This window comes from Apodemus sylvaticus, chromosome 1 (genome assembly GCF_947179515.1).
Source record: "Apodemus sylvaticus chromosome 1, mApoSyl1.1, whole genome shotgun sequence".
NCBI classification, from domain to species: domain Eukaryota; kingdom Metazoa; phylum Chordata; class Mammalia; order Rodentia; family Muridae; genus Apodemus; species Apodemus sylvaticus.
In genome coordinates this window covers 135,011,347-135,035,729 of record NC_067472.1, presented here as the reverse complement: position 1 = coordinate 135,035,729, position 24,383 = coordinate 135,011,347, and the positions used below count along the sequence as shown (strand labels likewise).

Sequence of the window (24,383 nt, the reverse complement as noted above, 5' to 3'; positions counted from 1 at the left end):
GGCTACCAAAGACCCTGTCTCAAAAATCCAAAGTGAGTAATTTGCTCCCCAAAGACACAAACCTCCTTTCTTTCCCAGTCTTGAATCTAAGACCTTTTCAATAGTTTCACTATTATCTTGCTGTTCATCAACTCCTTCTCCAGTCATTTCAATGAGATCATCTGAATCAGTCTCAAAGTCATCATCTTCTTTGTAACTGTGTGAGAAATAATGCTGCATGAGTAAGAGACTGCACCTTCAGAGCTAAGCATCTCTACAGAGTAGCACTGCAGTAGGAACCACACACTTTGACTCGAACAAATTATTTACAGATTTGAGTCAGTGGACTCAATGCCTATTTGCACCCCCTTTCAAACCCTGATGCATGCCCACAGATAAGCTCAAGAGTAGCTCACACTATATATATAAGCAAGATACAGGAAACTACAAAAATAATCTTTACTTAGTATTGAGTAATTATTATGTACATTATGACAAAAAATTGATAACAAAAATTGCTATTATTTCAGACAAAAGGAAAATATTCCTGAAGATCAAATGTTTCAATCATGCAATTTTATCTTCCAATAACAAGAAAATGAATTTAATTTAAATTAACCCAAAGAGTTGAGAATTTTCATTCACACCTATGAACTATAAATATAAAATGTATTGGCCAAGATGATCCCAGAAATGAAGTCAGAGAAACAGCCTGAGGCTTGTCTAATCCACACAGTAAATTTCAGGATAGCCTTGACGACATAGTTCCAGACTAGCCTGAACTACATCAAAAACATAAAGAGGAAGCAAACAAATAAACAAACCTTTACAACACATAAACAATAAGTACAAGGAGGCACAGCTCAATAGCATTGGCCTCATATAAGCAAGACCCTGGTTTAGTCTCCAACATAACAAAATAATTATAGAAAAATATAATTCTAGATATAACACAGTAAGAAAATGAGGGAGGCTAAATACCAGCACATTAAAACCCTAGTCCTACATTTAACTATCAATTGGAAACATCAGGGAGAAATTAGTATCTCCAGGGCTCGGCTTCACGGGTCTTGGTCGGCCTAAAGAGACATGCATATGCTCTGAGAGTAAATGTACTTCACATGCTCTACATTAAACAGACCAATTATCTCAATATATCTATATCTTTCTTCACCATCAATTAATGTCTCAATCATGTCACTAAAGTTTAATTTTATGATTATATCCAAATGTCAAAAGATACAATGAGACTCAAGAGTAATTGAGAAGTAAAAAACAATCCAAGCATTGTTCCGGAAACATCAGAAAGACAGTCAGTAGGACAGGATATAACCTGGAGGCCCTTGGAAAGGAGCAGTTGTTACTCTCGCTCTCCACTGGGCTCAACACCATTTTTTTCCAAGGATGGCTAGATTGTGAAAGCAGCTGTAGCTTATGTTATTTTTGGTTTTTTGAGACAGGGTCTCACTGTGTAGCTCTGGCCTTTCTGGACAAGCTATATAGACCAGGCTAGCATCAAACTCAGAGATCCACCTGCCTCTGCCTCCCAAGTGCTGAGATATATGTGTGTGCCACCCTCCAGCTGATATTCTTACCTGTCCATCACATCATCTGAAACGTGAAAGACCCAAACTCTAACCATCTGCATCCTAACCATCAATGGACAACTCCCAAGGCACAACTGACCTCACGTTCTTAGCAGCTCGTCGCCGAGTCTGCCTTTTGGGAGCTTCGTCATCATCCTCGTCGTCATCTGAAGACTCTTGTTTTTTCCTCTTTCCACGCTGAATCTTAGGTTGCTTTTTAACTTGGGGTTTGGGCACTGTTCTAAAAATAACAAAGGGAAAGAAATGGCAAAGCTTTTACTTTGTCACTTGGTAACTACATCAAGTCTACATAATGGCATTCCCAGTACAGTGGCACATACAAATAATTCACTAACAGGAGCTAGGCATGGGATCAGACTTGGAATCTTAGAACTCATGAGGTGATCATGATCATGAGTTCAAAGTCAACCTCCACTACATAATACTCTCAGAAAAGCAAGGGGGAAAAGGTAAGGTACAATCAGAGTGGTGTGCTTCTCCTACCTAACGAACCCTAAGACACAATCCGGAACTCAGTAAATAATGGGCACAGATCCAGCGTGACACTCCAATCTTGAGAGCTTAAACTCAGAAGAGAAAGAAAACACAGGCTTTCCCTGGAGGGAGACTAGACCAGAGGTTGGCAAATTTTTCTGTAAATGGCTAGAGAGGAAATATCTTAGATTTTATTGGTCAAACAACAAATTTGGGCCACTGTATAAGTACTTATGCAAATAGAAGACATATATTTGTCACAACATTTTTTGGTTTTTTTTTTTTTTTTTTTTTTTTTGGATTTGGTTTTTTCGAGACAGTACTCACTCTGTAGACCAGGCTGGCCTCAAACTCAGAAATCCACCTGCCTCTGCCTCTGCCTCTGGGATTACAGGTGTATGCCACCACTGCCTGGCTTGTCACAACATTTTTATGGACAAAATTAAAAACAAGACACAGTATGTTTTGGTGATATGATTAATAAGAATAGAATTCTTCTGGAGAGAATGTTTCAGAATTAGGATTCAAATTTATCAAAGTATAAATGATAAATGTTCATCTACAGAAATTATTAGCCTTTCGGTCATTTAAGAAGTAGGTATTGGTTGTGACGTGACCCACCCACCCACTCAATACTGAAAGACGATGGACTGGAAAGATGGGTCTGTCTGGAAAGTGTGGCCACACAAGCACAATGACCTGCGTTCAATTCCCACAATCTACAGAAAAAGCCAGGCACAGTGGGATGCACTTAAAATTCCAGCACCAGCACAAATGACAGTAGGACACTTGGGGCCAGGCTGGGGCTAGACTGGGGCTGGGCTGGCGCTGGGCTGAACCAATCTCTGAGCCAGATTCCAGGGAGAGATCCTGCCTCAAAAAAGAAGAGGGATAGCTTCTCAACTGACCACTGGTCAATCAACATACACACGTACCACACATACTCACATGTACCCATATGCCCCGACAGACACACAGACACATACACAGAGAGAGGGGGAGAGAGGGAGAGAGAGAGAGAGAGAGAGAGAGAGAGAGAGAGAGAGAGAGAGAAGAGAGAAGAGAGAAGAGAAGAGAAGAGAAGAGAAGAGAAGAGAAGAGAAGAGAAGAGAAGAGAAGAGAAGAGAAGAGAAGAGAAGAGAAGAGAGAGGAGGAGAAGAAAGAAAGAGAGAGAGGAGAGGAGAGGAGAGGAGAGGAGAGGAGAGGAGAGGAGGTGAGGGGGGGAAGAACTTGAATTTTCTTTGAGTCTTCACTTTGAGGCTAGCATGATCTATATAGATTGCCCCAGAAAGGCCAGAGCTACACAGTGGGATCTTGTCTCAAAAAAACAAATTACAATACAAGTCAATATGCTAAAGCTACTTTTAGAATCTACCCACCCTTGGAAAGATAACAGCTCATTTCTAACTGCCTCAAGGTCAAATCCTGACCTATCAGCTGCATTTCTAATGTTTGAAACCAATGTTTAAATGCTATTTTCACTTTGAATTACTCTTGAGTCTCATGGTAAGTTTCCTCTGCCTTCCTGTGTTATCGTATTTGCCATGTTTGATCAACAATTACCAAACCTGTTGCCTTCTCGCCTATGCCCATTTCTATACAGTTAGACTGTTTACTTAATGTTATGGACATTATATAAATAGGGTAATAAACTATAATTGTACTTTTGATCAGGCAGAAGAGTATTTCCATACTCATACTAAGCAGTCAGTTCTCCACAGGAGTGGTAGTGCACACCTTGAATACCACACTCAGGAAGCAGAGGCAAGTGCATCTCTCTGAGTTCAATGCTACCCTGGTCTACATAGTGAATTCCAGGACAGTCAAGACTAAATAGAGAAACCCTGCCTTAAAAAGCCAAAAAGTAAGTAAATAAAACAAGCAAAGATGACTGGAAAGATGGCCCAGAGGTTCAGAGCACAGGCTGCTCTTCTAGAGGTCCTGAGTTCAATTTCTAGCAACCAAATAGTGACTCACAACCATCTATAATGAGATCTGGTGGTACCCTCTTCTGACCTGCAAGTATATATGCAGGCAGAATACTGTATACATAATTAATTTAAAAAAAAATCTTCTAAAAAAAAAAAAAAACAAGCAAAGAATTAGTTCTTCCCAAAAGAATTTATAACCTGGCAACACAAACAGGAAGGGGCTTTTTGTTTTGTTTTGTTTTTAAAGCAGAAGGCATAGTTGCATATACCACACACCCTAGACTGGCATGAAAAAAAAAGCAAAGATACACACTATCAGAGAATATGACCAGAGCCCATGATACTCATATAATTATGCAATGAAGAAATCCATTAGTTTGTATAATGAATATATGCTAATAACAAATATATGAAGAGGAAAAGTGTCTTTAGTCAGAACTGTATCCATGCACTCAAAAGTGATCTCAGTATTTAGACACTTGGTAAAGTTTCAGGCTGGCACAAAGAAAGCAGACTTCCAAATCCTGAATAGGACAAACTGTCTTGACTAGGGCTCTGGCTCCAGCAGACTTCCTCCTTCACATGTAAGCCACAGTAAGCTCAGCTAGAAGCAGGGCTGGGCAAGAAAGCAGCGTACCTTCTAGGGACGGGTCTTCTAGCTTTTACTTTCTTTTGTTCTGCCTCACTCTCTGCACTGGTTCCCTGTTCTTGTTCGTCTTCTGAGGGGTCCTGTTTCCATTTTTCTCTGTGATCAAAAGCAAAACAAAATAATTTTTTTCTATAAGAATTCTTAACCTAAACAATCTCAAAAGACAAATTCCAAAATCATTTTCTGAAACAGAGTATGTGTACTTTAGGTACTATACTATAAAATATATTTAAGCTCAACTTAAATTTGGGTTTTTCTTATTCTTTCTGAATTATATACCATCTATTGCTAGTTTAACTCTGGGAATAAATATAAACAGAGATATGAGTATAATTTTCAAGCCACCTTTCCTAGGAGAGAAAACTGCTGTTACCCATTCTATTATGTTCACAACTCTACCACCGACAAGCCTAAGTCCACAGTAAGTTTTATACCAAAGGTTCCCAAGTTTGGCATGCATCAGAACTAGCAAAAGACTGTTTCTGACGCAAAACTGGCAATCATGAAAGCTCTGAATTCTAAAAAATTAACACACAATGCTGATATTGGGTATAAATGTATTTTAAAACGGGGAGGGTATACCAGCCCCCCAACACTTGTGTTTCTTGGCTTAGGCAAATAGTCTTCCTTTAAGTCCCACCACCAACCTATAGGAAATGCTTTAAATCTTGACAACATAACTAAGGAAACAGTCCCTGAATTTATTTTTCTGAGTTGAAGGTACCACCAAACTATACTTAGTGTTTAGTCATTAGTTGATAGGGGAGGTGTTCTTTGTTCCTGGAGATCTTACAAGGCTTAAAAGAGCCATAACATATAGATAGATAGGTGTTCTTTCATCTCTAAGACATTTAGTTTTTGAAAGACTACCCAAGACACCACAGGGACCTAGCATATTTCTCACCTGTAGTAAATAAAGTATGAGATAGCTACTGGGCAGGAAAAACCTGGGGAAACCTGGCAGGCACATGCCTGAGGTTCTTCTGTAAACAAAACAATCACCACTGCACCCCTGGGTTCCCTTTACAGAGGCCAGAACAACGATGCCTGGTGCAGACCTTCCAAGTCAAATCAATTTTCTTCATAGGACAAGAAAAGCAATGCTGGCTTGCTCCCCAAAGGTGTTGATCTTAGCTTCCTGGGGCCCTTCCTAACAGCTGCAAGAGTTACTACAACTAAGTCTGCTCCCTCCACCTGAATTAGTTAAAAGTTGGGAGAGGAGAATCTACCCTTTCATGAAATGGAAATGTACAATGTACTTCCATATACAAATTATTCAGATTCTATCAGCACTGTATGTCATTGAGTCTTTGCACAAAGATGAATACAAAAGCTGGTAAATAAAAATGGCCTTGGTTTAGTAATGAAGTTAACTAATGAAAGAGTGCTAGTTTTTCAGTCAGAGTAGTTTTGGATGGAGACTGGCTTAGTAAGCCCTGTAACTGGTTTCTACCTCTCAGTCGGTCATACTATCTTTAAAACAAAGATTTTCTTGTATCTACCCATATTCTGGTAAATAGCTTCTGCTGCTTACTTGAGGTCTAGTATAAAACTTTGCTGAAGAATATAAAAAAGACAGACATGATGGTATGTCAGAACAAGACAGGACAATGATGAGTTGAACGCAACCTTGAAAAACAAACAAAAAAGGCATCTAAGTAATAGAAGATGATTGTCAAGAAGATGGAGGAGTAAGCCATGACATGCCAGCATGTGAAAAACTGGCACATGAGTCTGTACTCTCCCTAGGACTCACAACAATTCTTTAGCCCTCCAAAGGAACTCATCAGTTATGCAATAAAAAATGGCCTCACAGAAACCAGTCTCAAAATCATGGGCAAGTAAGAACATCCATGAATGAAAAAGCTCCAGGGCTACCAGTGAGACGCACTACAAAGAATACAGCAAAGGAAAACTGCAACAGAGAAAGTGTGTGTCGAGGCCACAGCATGGCAGTCAAATTAAGAATGTATACACAACCACGAGAGCCTGGGCTCTTCCAACCTAAGAATGTAAAACAAAAAAAAGTATCAAATCAACGGTCTAAAGCTCCATGAGATGATCTTCCTGGGAGAGACTAGGCTGCCTGCAGGCACAGCAAACCCTCACACCTACTTTTCTCAATCATATCCTGCAGAAGACCATTGAAGACCTAGGAAAAATTACAACCACCTTACATGTTCCAGAGTATTTAGACAAGTGAGGTGCAGGTGTTTGAAACTGGCCACATTATGTTTAAATTTTCAAGAACAAGAAAAAGAGAATTATTTTATTTGGCTTGTTTTTTCTGAAACAGGGACCCACTATAAAGCTCTGCCTGGACTGGAACTCACTGTGTAGACAAAGCTAGCCTTGAACTAGCCAAAATATATCTGCTTCTTTGCCTCTGCCTCTCTGCCTCTCTGCCTCTCTGCCTCTGCCTCCCAAGAGCTGGGATTACAGTTTGCCATCATAAGAGAAAGACATCTGTGGAGAGGAGGTAAGAGTAATGGTCGACATCCCAATATTCACCCCCACCCCAACACATAGCTCTTGAACAAGTAAATGTGCTCCTTTCTTATCAGAAGCCAACTTAAAAGGAAACTCCCAGTCACCCATATACTGCAAGTCACACTGAAGTAAAGAAGAGTCTAAAGAGGGTGGCCTGGCTCAGAAGTTAGGAAGACTTGCTGCTCTCCCAGGACCTGAGTTTGGCTGTAGTCCAGGGAGGCACACACTCTCTTCTGAACTCTAAGGACAGCAGGCATACACGTGTGCATACATTATGCATAGAGGCAAAACACCCATACACATAAAATAAACAAATTTAAAATATTAAAAGAGGCAAGAACTTGATTAAAAACTATTTCAATTATAAAAAAGAAACTTACATTTTGTTCTAAGGCATCAACAGAATTTTTGCCAAATTTTGGGAATATGGAAAAAACTACCAAATTTTAGCTACTGAGTAGTCTGAATACTCATCAGCTGGGAACAGTTAACTTTCCCAGAAAGACAGGTTGCAGGCTGGAGAAATGTCAGTGGTTAAGAACACCAATTGCTCTTCCAAAGTTCCTGAGTTCAAATCCCAGCAACCACATGGTGGCTCACAACCATCCGTAATGAGATCTGACATCCCCTTCTGGAGTGTATGAAGACAGCTACAGTGTACTTACATATAATAATAAATAAATCTTTAAGAGAGAGAGGTTGCAAAACATAAATTCAAAGGGTAGGCAGAGAGCAAAAGTCACTTTTAAATAAAATGAGTATTAGTCTCAATAGGCAATGGCTAACTACATGTAAGTGCTAAAAAAGAAATCATTTATCAACCTTAAAAAACACATGAGAAGAAGGAATGGCTTCCAGATAGCAGATATCCCCAAGACAGAATACTTTCACTGACAATTGCAATCTGAGAGTAATAATGACCCAATTCCATTTTGACATATCTATAACAGATTTCCAACTCAAAACACTGAAAAGCAAGATAACCATGACCTTTTCCTCCTCCTCTCAGTCCTCCCTTTCTCTGTCACCCACAAACACATGTAAATACACACACACACAAACCTCTGCATGATTATAACTAAAATATTTTAACCTCTGGTTGGAAGAATTGGACCAATACACAGTACCTTCATAAACACTATGGGGACAAAGAACCTGCAGAAATGCTATTCAACGTGCCCAGATTAGGATGACATTTGCACTACACTTTATTCCTTAAGCTTTTTTAAAAATCTGAGACTCCCATCTAAAAAAAGAAGAAAATGCAGAAATTGTACCGTTTCTGGAGAGCATTTCACCTTTGGGTAAGTCTCTCAATTCTCAAATTCACACTGCCACACACAGCAGACTCTGTTATTCTTACTATGAGATCACAGTTGCCACATATATGCAAACTATGATGCCTACAAACAATGTGATAAAGACAGGCATTTCAAAAACTATCCCACAAGGCTGTTAGATCTAAACAAACAAGAACAGAAAGCAGTCAGTCTCCCAAGCAGCTCAGGCAACAGAAGTGCAAAGAAAGTCTCCTAAGATAACCCAGCCTGCTATCTCCAAGTCGGAATGTAAAACAGAAAGGAAACTGGGTGTATTCAAGCAAGACAATATTAAATACTGCTCTACAAAGTTCTTTAGTAATATACATTTAATATAACAACTTAATTAACTGCAAGCAGAATTTTTACTACTGTTTTGGAGATAAAGAAATGGGTTTAAGAAATTCAAATTTGCCTACAAATCACAGAACATGTGACACCTTGGTGGAAAGTATTCCTGAATTGATTGATGATACACAAAATTTTGAATATCTACATTTTTCAAAAAGGATCTACAAAATCAATACAGCTAATGGAACAGTACACCACGGAAATGGGGAGGGGGAGAGACTGTTTCTTAGTAATAATTTTTGAATCATAGAATTTTCTAACTAAAAACTGATCATCTAGGTATAGAGGGGGCTATCTTATAATCCTGCCACTTGGAAAGTGAAGGCAGGAGACTCAGACTTGTCTATAATAGTGAGACCCTTGTCTCAAAAAGCAAATAATAAATAAAAACAGTACGTCACATTCCTTTCATCGCATCACCAGGAAGCCCATAAGTTTGAGGCTAGCCTGGGCAGTAAACCAAGACATTGCACCAAAAATAATAAAAACAAAAAATAACCTTCCTGAAGCTAGGGGTAAAGGCACTCATTTGTGATCCCAGCACAGGGAAAGCAGACAAAATCTGTCACAGCTCACAGAAAGCCTGATGTACATTACATAGTGAGTTCCAGGCAAGCCCTGAGCTCCTGGCAAGAATGAAAGTCTGGGCTTGGAGAGATGACTCAGCAGCTAAGAGCACTGTCTAATCTTCCAGAGGTCCTGAATTCTATCCCCAGCAACCACATGGTGGCTCACAACCATTTATAACGTGATATGATGCCTTCTTGTGACATGCAAATATAAATGCGGATGGAGTACTCATATACATAAAGTTTAAAAAAAAGAATGAGACTGTCTTTAAATTTTTATATATATATGGCTATGTGTGGTATTATACACCTATAATTCCAGAATTCGGAAAAGAGGCATCATGAAGACCAAGGGTTAAGGTCATCCTAAATTACACAATAAGACCAAGGCCAAAGGGTGGTGGTGGTTGTGGTGCACGCCTGTAATCCCAGCACTTGGGAGGCAGAGGCAGGCAGATTTCTGAGTTCAAGGCCAGCCTGGTCTACAGAGTGAGTTCCAGGACAGCCAGGGCTATACAGAGAAACCCTGTCCCGGGGAAGAAAAAAAAAAAAAAAAGACCAAGGCCAGCCTACAGCACTTGAGATCCTGTGTCAAAATGGGAAATTAAGGTCCATGAGATGGTTCAGCAGATAAAAGTGTATACCTCCAAGCATGATAATCTGCATTCCATACCCAAACCAACATCAAAGACTCCCACAAGCTGCTCCCTGACCTCCACATGCACACTCACACATATACATACACATTCAAAAATAAAGGCTTTTTAAATTTAATTATAAGAAAATAATTTCCACAGTTAATGAGCACAGAAGTAAGCCTTTAGCTCACTGGTAGAGTGCTTGCCTATAGCATATGTGAGGCTTTCTATTAAATTTCTAATACTGCAAAAAATAATGAACAGAATATCATCTGATGTGAAATACTTTAAGTCTAAGCTCAAGAATTAAAAGCTTCTGGTCTACAAACTATAATGTTAGGATGCAATGTCTACTTTGGTATTGGTTTACTTTCAAGAAAAATAATTAACTGAGCTAACTGGGCTACCAGCACTTAAGAAGCTGAAGTTGGAGTTCTAACAAACTTAAACAGAATCTTGAGACCTGAGACAGACAACACAGAGATTGTCCCATAAACGCAGACATGTTCAGAACTGTGAGATTAGGTCATTTCCCCCATGAAAAACTTACTGTTTTTTCGGCTGCCTCTGGCCTCTTCTTTTCGGACTCCCACTCTCAGAACCGCTACTTGCCTTCAGTGTGTGAGGGAGAAATATGATTAGACTTTAATTTACAGGGAGACTTTAGATGGAATGAAGCCTAAGCACTTGCTACGTGGAACCTACTCTTCTTTTGAAAAACAGTGTCTCTTTCTCATGTCTACACTGCAGACATCTAGAGCAGCAACATCAAATACAAATACAAATACAACTACCTACCTGTAAATGCTCTGACCCTATTTGTCTAACAGTGAGCCAGCCACCACATAGGAACTCAGCACTTAATACATGCCTACTAGGGCTGAGAAATGAATTTTAAATTTTACATAATTCTAAATATAAATTTTAAAAGCCACATGTGCTAGCAGTAACTATGCAAGCCATTGTAGATCTAGCAACGTATAAAAAATACCAAGTGCCTTGGAGGCAGTACCTTCTGATTCAGTCACCTTAGACTGAGCACCAGCAAACATGAAGAGCTAACAGCAGTAGGCCAAAGGATTATCGTCTCAGTGTGACAGCATCTTTCCCCAAATGAACCCAAATGGCAGTGTTCCTACTGCTGTTATTCTTGGATGCTAAGGATGTACTGATGTGTAAACAGGAGGAGTATACACATGGAACTGGATATAAGGAGCATGGTTCAGTGGTCTGAGAACTGTGCGGAGGGGAAGCGCAGGCACACTAGCTCAGAAGCCACTCAGAACTCAAACAGCATAAATATGAAGGTGCTGTCTCGAACTTGATTTTTAGAGGACACTTACTAAACCTGTAACTAGCTCCCTAGCATTTGGCTTCCATCAGAACAATGTTACATAGCTAAGAATAGCAAAATCCTCCTCAGGCAGAAAGGGGACATTTCACTGAGACAGGAATCAGAAGAGCCTTCAGAAGTTACTTTACAAATCTAATACAGAGAGATTTCACAAAACAATGATACAATCTGGGAAGCATGAAACAAGTGCAGCTCTATAGATGGAAGAACCCACCACCCAATACTGACTGTAAAACCCGCATTGGGGCACTGGGATGTAGGCAAGCCATAGGGTGCTTGCTTAGTATGCTCAAGAATCAAGGTTCTCCCCCATCACTAAAAAAAGTATTCCATCTCTCATAATTGGACCAGAATCTGAATATATCACAAACTGATTTTCTAGCTCACACTACTTACATGAATTAAGAAAAACAAAATACACTGAACACTCCTCTTTCCTTTCTCTGGAGTGAATCCAGAACCACTTCCATGTTCATTTGTTTAGCAAATAAGTTATTCACTTAAGGCCAAACATGAGATGTCTAAAGTAAACTTACCATAACCACTAACATTCAAATTCAAGTTTTAATTAAAAGCGTGCAACACCATAAATACTGGATTGAAATAATTATTTGGTAAGCAGTTTTTACATAACTTCCTGCCCTACTTATCAAATCACAGACCGGCCCAGTTAGACACACTTTAAACTGCCACACCTGAGGCTGTCTCTGACAGTAAAACACACCGTCACAGGTGGGGGAAAGGGAGCTCGGGTGCCTGCCCCCTTGAATATTTCTTTTCTTACCTCTTCCTTGATATTAAATCGTGATGGCTCTTGCCTGCTTCGGTTTGACCTCCTAACCCCATAAACATCAGGATATTCTTCCCACATCTGCAAAATGAACAGATTGTACTTCAGTCCTTTCCCTAACTCCACTCGCTATTTTCATTATCAGAACATTTATTTCAAATCAAGCAAAAATCATGTAAATATCCAAAGGGTTGTTTTGCTACATTTGAGAGAAAGTTAAGTAGTATTCAAGAATAAGTATTATTCTAATGAAAAAAGTTTAACAGTGCCTTCACCGCTATTAAACCTATCCCAAACACTGCTAATATTAGTAAACTAAAATGAGACACTAATTACATCCACTAAATATAAAGTACAGAGGAATTCTAAATTTCCTGATGCTTAGTTTCAACTCAGAAACAACAAACAAAAACAAAAACCCCAAGCAGAGGGGCCTCACCTAATCCAATCTAAGGAGCCCCTCCTCAACACTCTCCCTGGCACACCTGTTTTAGCCCACAGCGGCAGTTAGCCTCTGCCTCTCCCCAGGGATTGGAAACTCTAATCCTAACAGAGGGTCTGGCTGAGGAGTTTAGCTTTCCCCCTCTTCCCCAGAGATTGCTAGGCTTACACATGCTCTGTGCTATTTAAACGAAATCACGGGAAAGCAAAGGGAAGCTGAATGAGCTGTAGCACGCTGGTGTGAGATGTTTAGTCATGTTTAAACATGTAAAAGAGATGTTAGAAAACCAACACCAGGGCTGGAGAGATGGCTCAGCGGTTAAGATGCTCTTCCGGAGGTCTTGAGTTCAATTCCCAGCAACCACATGGTGGTTCACAACCATCTGTAATGAGATCTGGTGCCCTCTTCTGGTGTGTCTGAAGACAGCTATAGTGTACTTACATATAATAATAAATAAATCTTGGGCTGGTGAGATGGCTCAGCGGTTAAGAACACTGACTGTTCTTCCTAAGGTCCTGAGTTCAAATCCCAGCAACCACATGGTGGCTCACAACCATCTGTAAAATGAAATCTGACGCCCTCTTCTGGTGTGTCTGAAGACAGCTACAGTGTACTTACATATAATAAATAAATAAATCTTTAAAAAAAAAAATAAATAAATAAATCTTAAAAAAAAAAAAAAGGAAACCAACAGTAGGATTATGGCTTTTATTAAAAACAGAAACTAAGGCCGGGCGGTGGTGGCGCACGCCTGTAATCCCAGCACTCTGGGAGGCAGAGGCAGGTGGATTTCTGAGTTCAAGGCCAGCCTGGTCTACCGAGTGAGTTCCAGGACAGCCAGGGCTACACAGAGAAACCCTGTCTCAAAAAAAAAAAAAAAAAAAAGCCGGGCAGTGGTGGCGCACGCCTTTAATCCCAGCACTTGGGAGGTAGAGGCAGGCGGATTTCTGAGTTCAAGGCCAGGACAGCCAGGGCTACACAGAGAAACCCTGTCTCGAAAAACCAACCAACCAAACAAACAAACAAACAAAAACAACAATAAAAACAGAAACTAATGTCATGAAAACATTCAGAAATTCGAGGCAATGTACATGCAGAGGACAAGAAGTCACTGAGGCCAGTAAAATGTTTACAGGGAAGGATGTTTTCTTTAGGGAAGCACAAAGTAAACACTCCGAGCCATGTGGCTATCTCTCTCTGAAACTGTCACAGGAAATCAATCACAAAGGATCCAGGCACACTGGGCAGGGAAGGGACGGAGCATGATGAGAAAGTTCCCAAACAGGAGGCAGCCTCGGAAACAAGTCCCAGTGTCTCTCTTAAAGGTTTTAACATGATGAATAAATTTCAGATGCCTAGCCAGGCATGGTGTCGCATATAAGCCTTTAGTCCCAGTGCTTAGGAGGCAGAGACAATCAGATCACTGTGCTTTCAAAGCCAGCCAGCCTAGTCTACACAGTGAGTTTCAGGACAGCCAGAGATACAGACTGAAATCCTAACTAGGAAAAAAGACAAGTAAAATTAGGGTGTAAAAAAACTTAATTCATAAAAGATTAACCAAAAAAACAAACAAAAAAACCCTACAATATCACTAAGTAAAGGAGGGCAATATTAATAAAAAGCAACCTAACAAACAAACAAATAAAAAACAGATACAGAAAGCTGAAACAAGAAACAACCTATAAAAGTAATTATGTGCACGACTCAGCAGAAAACTTCCGGCCCTTTCCTGTCTCAGATGGCTGAATCAGGCTGATGCCTACCCCACTTGTTCTCATGCAGAGTCCCTGCCCAGACAGACTAGCCCGCCACCACAGCTTTGCTGCACGTCATACTACTTACACCCCAGGCCAGTTTGTGTTATCTGTCCTTTAGAGGCCATCGGACTCTGCTCTTCCAAAAAAGAGTACTGTGAATTCACTCACTACTGAGCACTCCCGGCCTGGGTGATAGGACTTTCCTCTTGTTAGGGGAAGGCAGGAGGGTAGCATGCAAATAAGATTTAAATAGAAAGCAGTGTTTTTGGATTTGCTCATGTAAGGAATCCCTCTATTAGGCCCAGCCACATAGAATTATGTATTTTTACCTTATAGAATTGATCACCTTAACCACAAAATGATTTTAATATTCCTGAAGATGTAATCTTATCTTGATATCCTACATGTCTATATATGTATATGCACGTATTTATTCGGTGGTGGAGACTAAATATGCAAATCTAACTTCAGTAATGCTTTTCTCAAGCTAGGCACAGTTCCATACAACCGCCTGTAAGTCCAGCTCCCGTAGATTAGAAACCCTCTTCTGGCCTCTTCAAGGACCAGCACACACATATATGTAAGTAAACTATTAAAAAAAAAAAAAGAAAAAAAAATAGGAGCAGTGTAGTGGCACATGCGTTTATCCCAGTATTTGGGCAGCTGAGGCATATGGATCTCTAGGAGTTCAGGGTCAGCCTGGTCTACATAGAGTTCTAGGACAGCCAGGGCTACATAGCAAGATTCTCTCTCTCTCTCTCTCTCTCTCTCACACACACACACACACACACACACACACACACACACACAGAGCCAGGTATCTTGGCACATGTGTTTAATCATAGTATGAAGATAGAGGCAGCTGTGAGATGTCTGGGCTACAAAGTGTTCCAGGCCAGTCATGGATTTATAGGGAGATCCTGTCTCAAATGAATAAATAAGTCAATAAACACACAAACTCCAGTGTAAAAGTTCCTATCCCTAGCCATCAGCATCCTAGAGCCATCTGAGGCCCCATAAAAGCCAAATACCATTGTGCAGCAACTTTGCTGAAAACTTCAATAACCGTTCTGCCTCAATAGCTCCAATGGCTGACTTTTGACTTCATATAGTCTGAAATTTTCCACTACAGCCTACAATTTTAATATCATCTATAATATGAATACAAATTTGCATTTTATATTGTAGCTTAAATTTAAAAGACAATGACATAAAACTTTATTCAGGTGTTTGGTTTTTTTTAAGGTGGAAAGCAATGTTCTTTCGTATTGAGTGGTTCACACACATCTCTCAAATAACATCTTACAAGTTCCTATGTGGTGGGGCTGGGAAGTACCTAGGCTGATGAAGTACTCAGCAACAATGCTCAAATCCAACACCACAAAAAAGAACACAAGCTTCTTATCCCAACAGGAGGCAGAGGAAGGAGTTGATGTTCAAAGGTCATTCTGGCATCCTGGGCTATATGATATCCTATGCCCCCCTCCCCAAAAGTTCAAATACCTGTCGATGCAGCCACACCATCGCACAATTCTTTTCCACCAAACCAAGAATGTCTTCCAAGGTTTGGAATCGATGTGAAAATGTTATGCACCTTATTTTTGCCTTTTGAATTCTTTGCTACAAAATTCTTTTCTAATAAGCAAAAGATACAATTGCCTTTGTTCAGGCTACTGTGGTTTGTTTTCTATTATTCAGACAAGGAAAACGCTCCGATGGCCCAGGCCTGTAATCCCAGCACGAGGATGAAGGAGTTCCAGGCCACACCAGGCTATATAGTAAGACCCTGTCTGAAATCAAAGGGAAAGTGAGGGAGGGAAGAATGGCCAGGCATGACAGTGCACACCTATAATCTCAGCACGTGGAAGAATGATGCAGGAGGGTCAAGAGTGTAAGCCAGTCTTGACTTTGAGCAAGCAAGTTCCAGGCTCGCCCAAGGTACATGAGACCCTATCTCCAGAAACAGACAAAAACATAGTAAACAACCTTCTTCGGAAACATTCTGCTAATTGGTCCTAGATAGCAGCAAATTTGCAACATCCATCTCAAGAGATACCTTCTTCACATCAGCTATCCGTTCCTTCTTGGAGGCAGGTTTCTCTTTGGTTTCTGGAAGGACTGGCTGCGATTTGGAACCTGCCGATTCACTCTCGGACTCTGATTGGCTTTCAGAAGATTCCGAACTGCTATTGGATTCACTGCCATGTCCACTTCCGGGATCGCTGCCCTGCTCACTTTCAGACTGACTGCCAGAGTCTGAACCCGAAGCTTCTTCAGAGGCTGAATGACTTAACAGAGAAACGGGCAGAGAAAAAAAGACTTAGAAACATTTAAAACTGTCACATAAATCGTTTTTTAAAATCCTCTGGTGATATGTCTTCACACCATAATTTCACCAAGTTAGCATCCACATCTTCAAATTTACTTTTATTGTTTTACTTCAAATAATGCTTTACCTTCCTATAATTAGGAACCTTTACTTTTGTTTCTTTCGATACCATACATATGCCAAGTGTTTTCCATATTTTCACACAATCAGGAGAGCATAGGTCCCTTCACTCAAATGATGTAAAACTATATAGCTCCGAGTATTTAAGGAACTGTCTAGCTTCACTGGAACGCTAAGTCACATCTGTTTAAGTACCAAATGCCCCCTTCTAAATAAAAGGTAATAATTTCAAAAATGACAAAAATAGGGCTGGAGAGATGGCTCTTCCAGAGGTTCTGAGTTCAATTCTCAGCAACAACATGGTGGCTCACAAACATCTGTAATGGAATTGAAAGCCCTCTCCTGGTGTGTCTGAAGACAGCTACAGTGTACTCATATATCTTTAAAACAAAAACAAAAACAAAAAACGACAAAAATAAACCCATCCCAAAAGGAGAAGGTAAACATAGGTTCAGCAGTTCTCTGCAACAGGTGATCAACTCAGGTAGGAGCTACGGGCCTCATCTGCAGTCCAGAGGCCCTGCCTCCAAAGCCAGGATTCTAAAGAGAATGCCACCACCCAGCAGTCATAGGTAAGGTACACACCCTGCTCCCCACCCCTCATTCAAACCCTCAGAAAAGAACAATCCTTAGTAGGTAAACAATCACGAAAGCCACAAAGCGTAAGTTTTGAAGGCAGAGGTAGGCACAGCAGCATGAAGCTTGAGAGGAACATTCCCTAGTTACCACCACTGTACCTGCCAAACTAGAACTGGTCACTTAACTGAGGTCTATGGAAACTGGGCTCTGGGTGTAACTGGGTTGGTGGTATGCATTCAAAGACAGCAGGGGGGGCCCTGGTATGTATGTATGAATGTATGTATGTATATGTGTGTGTATGTGTGTGTTTGTGTGTGTGTGTGTGTGTGTGCATTGATATATACTCAGAAGGACTAGAAGTTCTAAGTCAGCATTTCCTACATAACAAGTTGGAGACCATCCTGGAATATATGAGACCCTGACAAAACAAGAGAGAAGGAAAGAAAGAAAATAAATTACTGGAAACTTGCATTGATCCAAATCTACAAAAAGCACAATACAAGGGCCTTTACATCGAGATGAAAGTGGAAAAATTATTCTCTACAGAAGAAAGACAATAGAAACACACACTGCCTGATCACCTCTTAATGTCAGGAAAATGCTAAATACTTTTTTTTTTCCGAGACAGGGTTTCTCTGTATAGTCCTGGCTGTCCTGGAACTCACGCTGTAGACCAGGCTGGCCTCGAACTCAGAAATCCGCCTGCCTCTGCCTCCCAGAGTGCTGGGATTACAGGCGTGCGCCACCACCGCCAGGCTTGCTAAATACTTTATCCATGTGTTTCTCCAGAACAAACCTATGGAGACAGATAATTTAAGAAGGAATTTGGCCTTCTCCCTCTTGCTTAGGCATCTGTACTTTATCACATCTCTCACTTTATCTAGTTTTACCTTTTCTTTTCCTTTTATTTTATGCATATCACTATTCGGCCTGCATACATGTCTGTGCACTTTGTCTGTACAGTACCCACAGAGGCCAGCTGGATCCCCTGGGACTGGAGTTACTGTTGTGAGGAGGCACGAGGCTAATAAGAATCAAGCTGGGGTCCTCTGAAAGCACAGCTAAGGCTCTTATCTGAAGAGCCATCTCTCCAGCCCCCAGGCTGTACCATCTTTTAACCAGTTCCAGCCGACTAAAAAATCATGAGCATCACATGGGAGCTATGAAAGCAGCAATATTTCTACATGAATGCTTTGAGAGTCTGACATCTAGTCTCAGACCTGGATGTCTAAGAGAAAGTTCTCCGAGCCAACAATACCATGAAACTCAGAGCACTAAAGGACTGTTAGTTCTGCCTCCACCATTTGTACACAGAGAGATACAGAACTAGCTGCCAAACTTCCTTATAATAGAGATTCAGAAGAGCCATCCTCCCTAAGATGGAGGCAAGGGAACAATCTGGAAGCTAGGCAACTGAGTACTTAACAAAGGCCTGCACATTCTGCCCTGATAAAACACCCTGGCCTGGTCTTTGCACCCACCTCAGCACGAGCTAGAAAACAAAGGCTCTGACGAGCTTTGTGTATGAGCATTTTGCTTCCATGTATGTCTATGTACCATAGACCAGAAGAGGGCAGCAGATGGCCTAGAACTGGACTTACGACATCATGTGGTTGCAGGGCAATAAAGCCCAGGTTGTCTACAAAGACCAGTCAGTAAGCCCTCTTAGCTGCTAGGCTCTCTCCAAGCCCCTGCTCTCTCTTCACCATTCCTTCCCTCATCTCCATTTGCTCTGTGTAATGCTTGTTGAGCTATGGTATAAATCGCAGAACCCTTCACTTCCATGCCCTGCAGAGCTTATGCAGCAAGCCCAGCAGCATCTTCGGTAGGAATGCATGCCTGGCTCTCCCAGGTGCTGAGCTCAGCCTTAGACACTTCCAAATGCTGACCTACCACTGCAATTACTGCGCTAAGAAGAGAAAACTGGCAGCCCCAGCTGCTGGGTATCAGCTTCAGCTCTCAACTTGTGCTAGCTCTCACTTTGCACAGTGATTCCTGCCCCTAGGAAAATGAATCCAAACCCCAGCAGTTGAGTTAGGGGTGTGGGTCAGTGGTACAGTGCTCTTTGTGTATAAATCTGAGGCTTAATCCCAACACCAATTCAAGAACGGTAAATTGAAGTTTTTATAAAGTCCAGCTATTTGACACATTACCTTGTCTCCCATTTGTCCCTTCTTATAAAAATAAAGTGGTTACTTGTTGTTCCAGAGATAGTCAAGGTTGTACCTTGTGCTGTGGCTGGGCTTGGTAATGTGTAAGAGTCACCCAGGTGGTACTGGTTTAGAAGGCATGAAGGGGGTCACTCAGCACTGTGAGAGGCTGGGGAAGACCACTGGTGAAGGTGCAGTCTCCGTTGCAATTGATGGCCCAGGACTGAAGGGGTCAAGGAAAGGAGTTGAGACTTGGTACCATGAAAAGAGCCTATGAGAGGCTTTGGTGAAGCCTAGTTACAGTGGAAGACAGCAGTGTTTTGGAGATACCAGTACCATGAGATGACCACCAAGAACAGCAGCAGCAGTGGAATAGAGGCAGCTGGAGTTAGAAGCCAGGTGTGTGCTACAAAGGGCAGAGCTGTAGGAGTGACCCAAGCCCTTGGAAGAGCCAAGAAAATCATGAGTGGATCCCAGACATTGGACAGTTGGAATTTGATTTTGCTTTTGATTACCACTGACTGTGCCCTGATATTTTTCCCTCTTGAAGAAGGTATTTTAGTGGAGCCCACGGTTAACAGACTTTGAATTTTTAAAAGGCTTTGAATTTTAAAAGATATTGGATATTTTAAAGGGACTGAACTTTTAATATGTAAAGACTGGGACTTTTAAAGTTATTTAGATCTTGGGGATGAATATGAAAGGGTTGTGGCTTAATAGTGATGTGTTTGTGTGTCAGGTTGACAAGGAGTCAATTCTACTGGCTGGTTTTCTGTGTCAACTTGACACTGGCTGGAGTTATCACAGAGAAAGGAGCTTCAGGTGAGAAAAAAACGCCTCCATGAGATCCAGCTGTGGGGCATTTTCTCAGTGATCAAGGAGGGAGGGGCCTCCTGTGGGTGGTGCCATCCCTGGGCTGGTAGTCTTGGGTTCTATAAGAAAGCAAGCTGGGCAAGCCAGGGGAAGCAAGCCAGTAAGAAACATCCCTCCATGGCCTCTGCATCAGCTCCTGCTTCCTGACCAGCTTGAGTTACAGTCCTGACTTCCTTCGGTGATAAACAGCAACATCGGAAGTGTAAGCTAAATAAACCCTTTCCTCCCCAACTTGCTTCTTGGTCATGATGTTTGTGTAGGAATAGAAACCCTAAGACACTTGGCAACCTCCAAACAGGCTTGAAATCTAAGGCCACCTTCTGGATGTGTATTAGTGATGAGTGACTGAAATGACTTCATTTTCCAGCTGAACTCCAGACAAACAAGAATTTGTGTGTGAAATCACACGGCAATCATTACAAGGCAATCATTACAACTAAAATTATCAGAGCAACACAGTATAATCAACATATTCTCTGAGCAAAGAAATATTCCAATGTAACTGAAAAATGCTAAATGACCAGTTTAATGACCCAGAAGAAGCTACCAAGAGACAGTTTCAATGTACTGCTGAAAGCAGTAAAGTATAAAGGCTTAGTTTTGTGCTGAAAAGCAGCACTCACAGTAGATGTAAAATGTGTCAATGCCATGTCAGAACAATTCCTTATGAACTGCCACATAAGTACACTGCATCTCAATGTCCACTCTGGTTATATTCAAATTGTTCTCTTAACCAATAATCTATAAATATCTTTGATTCATTTCTAGTTTATCTTTATTTCTAAGCAGAATATTTAGGTTCTTTCCCCATTGCATAGTATAACCAATAAAGCTATAAATATTCTTGTATATACCTTTTTGGACAGCTGTGTTTCTGCTTTTGTTCAAGTGGCCCCTAGAAGTGTAACACTGCATACAATTATCACAAAACACCCTCATTCCCATCTGCACACATTTATGAGTGTAAAAGCTAGTCTATAAATGTGCTAAGAGTGGCTCATTCTATGGAAAGGGGCATGCTAGTAGATTCTGCTTATGCTTATAAAATAAAAAGTAAAAAAATAAAATACTACAAAAACCAAAGCCAGGAAAATAAAGTTAGTCACCTGTAAACATATGGGCATCTTTGTGGCTTTAGTGATGAACTTCATAGCTGCTTATGTCTTAAATATTTTCAACATACAAACTAGTTCACTAACTAAACAAACACATTCCGAAAAATGAAATCAAGGCAAGAGAACAACCCTACGCAAAAGACAGTCTCCAAAAATCAGTTAAAAAAAAAGAATGAAAGAAATTCTTTTGCCCAAGTATTAGGGGACAGGTCTATTATCACAAATTAAGGCAAGCATGAAAGATATGACCTAAAACAAAGAAAGGAGCTTTAATTTGGAATAAGCAAGTTAGATGTTAAGATAACATATTCCAAGAGAAGGAATGATTTTCCTAAAAACCTTAATAAAGGTTTTTGGGAGGAGAGATGGTTGATTTTTTTTTTTTTTTTTTTTTTTTTTTTTTTGGTTTTTTTGAGACAGGGTTTCTCTGTATAGCCCTGGCTGTCCTGGAACTCACTCTGTAGACCAGGCTGGCCTCGAACTCAGAAATCCGCCTGCCTCTGCCTCCCGGAGTGCTGGGATTACAGGCGTGCGCCACCACCACACGGCTTTGATTTTTTTTTTTTAAGCCAACCTCTGGTATTGCCTCTGCCCCACTAGTGCTGAGATAATAAACAGAGAGAACAAGGTCCTTACTGTTGAAAAGGACAAGGTCCAGACATAGCAGAGAAGCAACAGCTGAAGTTCCCTAACACGGAGGAATCCTGAGTACGTCAGGTCATGGACTCAGAGATTCTCTAAGACTAACAAAAAGGGCAGCCTGGCATGTGGTGCGACCTTTAATAGCAGCACCTGAAAAGCTGAAGATCAGGACACAGCCTGTGTCCTAGATCCTAAGGAGGTGTGGGGGGAGGGGGAAATTGCACTTCATATGTAACAATCCTCAAATAAAAAGACTTTCTGCTCTAATAACAATAACCTGACTTTCTAGGTGTAATAATTACAAGGCAGTCAAAAATAAATTCACATGAATTATCTACTACAGCCTCATAAAAAGCATATTCATTTGAAAATTATTAGCCGGGTGGTGGTGGCACACACCTGTAATCCCAGCACTCTGGGAGGCAAAGGCAGGCGGATTTCTGAGTTCCTGGTCTACAGAGTGAGTTCCAGAGCAGCCAGGGCTATACAGAGAAACCCTGTCTCGAAAACACCAAATCCAAAAAAACAAAAACCAAAAAAAAAAAGAAAAGAAAAGAAAAAAAAGAAAATTATTCAAACGCTATAAACTGCAAACAAAATTTATACTTTCAACTGGACAAAAAAAAAATATGTATCAAAAAGGAGAAAAAGAGAGAAGAAAAGGGAAAAAGCAGCTTTACTAAGTTTTTTAGGAAACAGATCAGTCTTTCTGACACTGGACTTTAAAACCAACAGGGTCACTTCCAGTTCTTAAAGTATCATTTTCAAAACGACCACAAGAGGACAGCACAACAGCACTGCACTTGGAGAAAGCCTGCAGTTCTCCTGCAGAGCGTCCATTTCAGCACACTGGTGTCTATTCCCCTAACTCACAAAATGGCTGAACTTCTTACTTCTTGACAAAGCTTTATAGTTACTGCTGGTGAATGCAAATCTGAAGAATGCAAGGAAGTTCTACGAAGAGTTATCCACACAGAGTTCACATTATAGATACTAAGTGTCAGAAATAGCAAAAAGCCTAATCCTTAACTGACTCTCCAGTGTGTTAGTAACATCTGAGAACTACTGAATCTGCACTTGCCCTCCTGGGGAAAGGCTGGCTTTGCACTGCACATCCTTCAGTCAAATACATTATCAAATCAGCCAAGCTGCCCTGCCCTGCGCTTGCTCCTTTTAGGCTGTGGCTTGGTGTCTGTAAGAAAATGGAAAGGGAAAGCTATTTCAATCACTGACCATGTACAAGTCCTCTAGTGTTTCTCAGGTCAAATCTTAGGACTCTGACGATTAGGTTTTGTTATAAACATGGCTGAGCCAAGCAAGTCTGGGAAACAGAGTTGACTATATTGGTAAGAAAAACATGAAGACTGGCCTATCAAAAGTCAGGTAGGAGAGCTGGAGAGATGGCTCAGTGGTTAAGAGCACTGACTGCTCTTCCAGAGAACCTGGGTTCAGTTCCCAGTTCCTGCATGTCAGCTCATACTTGCCTGTAACTACAAGAGCTTACACCTTCACATGGACACACATGCAGGCAAAACACCAATGTACATAAAATAAAAATAAATTATTGGGCTGGAGAGATAGTTCAGTGGTAAAGAGCACTGACTGCTCTTCCGAAGGTCCTAAATCCAAATCCCAGCAACCACGTGGTGGCTCACAACCATCCATAATGAGATCTGATGCCCTCTTCTGGGGTGTCTGAAGACAGCTACAGTGTATAGAATAATAAATAAATACATCTTAAAAGTTAAATAGATAGCCGGGCGGTGGTGGTGCACGCCTGTAACCCCAGCACTTGGGAGGCAAAGACAGGCAGATTTCTGAGTTCAAGGCCAGCCTGGTCTACAGAGTGAGCTCCAGGACAGCCAGAACTACACAGAGAAACCCTGTCTCAAAGGAAAAAAAAAAATTAAATACATAAATAATTTTTTAAAATCCAGTAAGAAACAACAAAATCACAGAAAAGAAACTAAAACAGCCAATAAACTTTTTAAAATATAATAAAAAAGAAAAGAAAATATAATTAAGAAGTAACATCAAAAAAATTAAACTTTATTGGTAATGAGGTAGATAATTTTACACATCTTGCCAAAACTAATAAAAATATTAACTAAAGATAAGCTAGTAAGGAAAACAGTCACACCACTAACAAAAGTTTAGACAGGTTTAGAGTAAAGGCATTAACCACAAACATTTCTCTTTTCTTTTTCTATTTTCCCCCCAGTCTT

General features: G+C 40.7%; 1 protein-coding gene across 6 annotated transcripts in view; it reads right to left on the bottom strand.

Annotated features, from left to right (window-relative positions):
* The window catches only part of Chd2 (chromodomain helicase DNA binding protein 2), a 113,009-nt gene that overhangs the window by 71,873 nt on the left and 16,753 nt on the right, over positions 1 to 24,383 (bottom strand). For 5 of the 6 annotated variants that reach the window (XM_052160676.1, XM_052160684.1, XM_052160703.1 and 2 more), the window contains 6 exons: positions 16,407 to 16,638; positions 12,146 to 12,232; positions 10,558 to 10,619; positions 4,629 to 4,736; positions 1,666 to 1,806; positions 63 to 196 (listed from right to left, as the gene is read on the bottom strand). In XM_052160676.1, coding sequence (XP_052016636.1) covers positions 63 to 196; positions 1,666 to 1,806; positions 4,629 to 4,736; positions 10,558 to 10,619; positions 12,146 to 12,232; positions 16,407 to 16,638 — 764 coding nt within the window. The remainder of the gene's footprint in view (positions 1 to 62; positions 197 to 1,665; positions 1,807 to 4,628; positions 4,737 to 10,557; positions 10,620 to 12,145; positions 12,233 to 16,406; positions 16,639 to 24,383) is intronic. The other variant, XM_052160694.1, reaches the window with a different exon arrangement.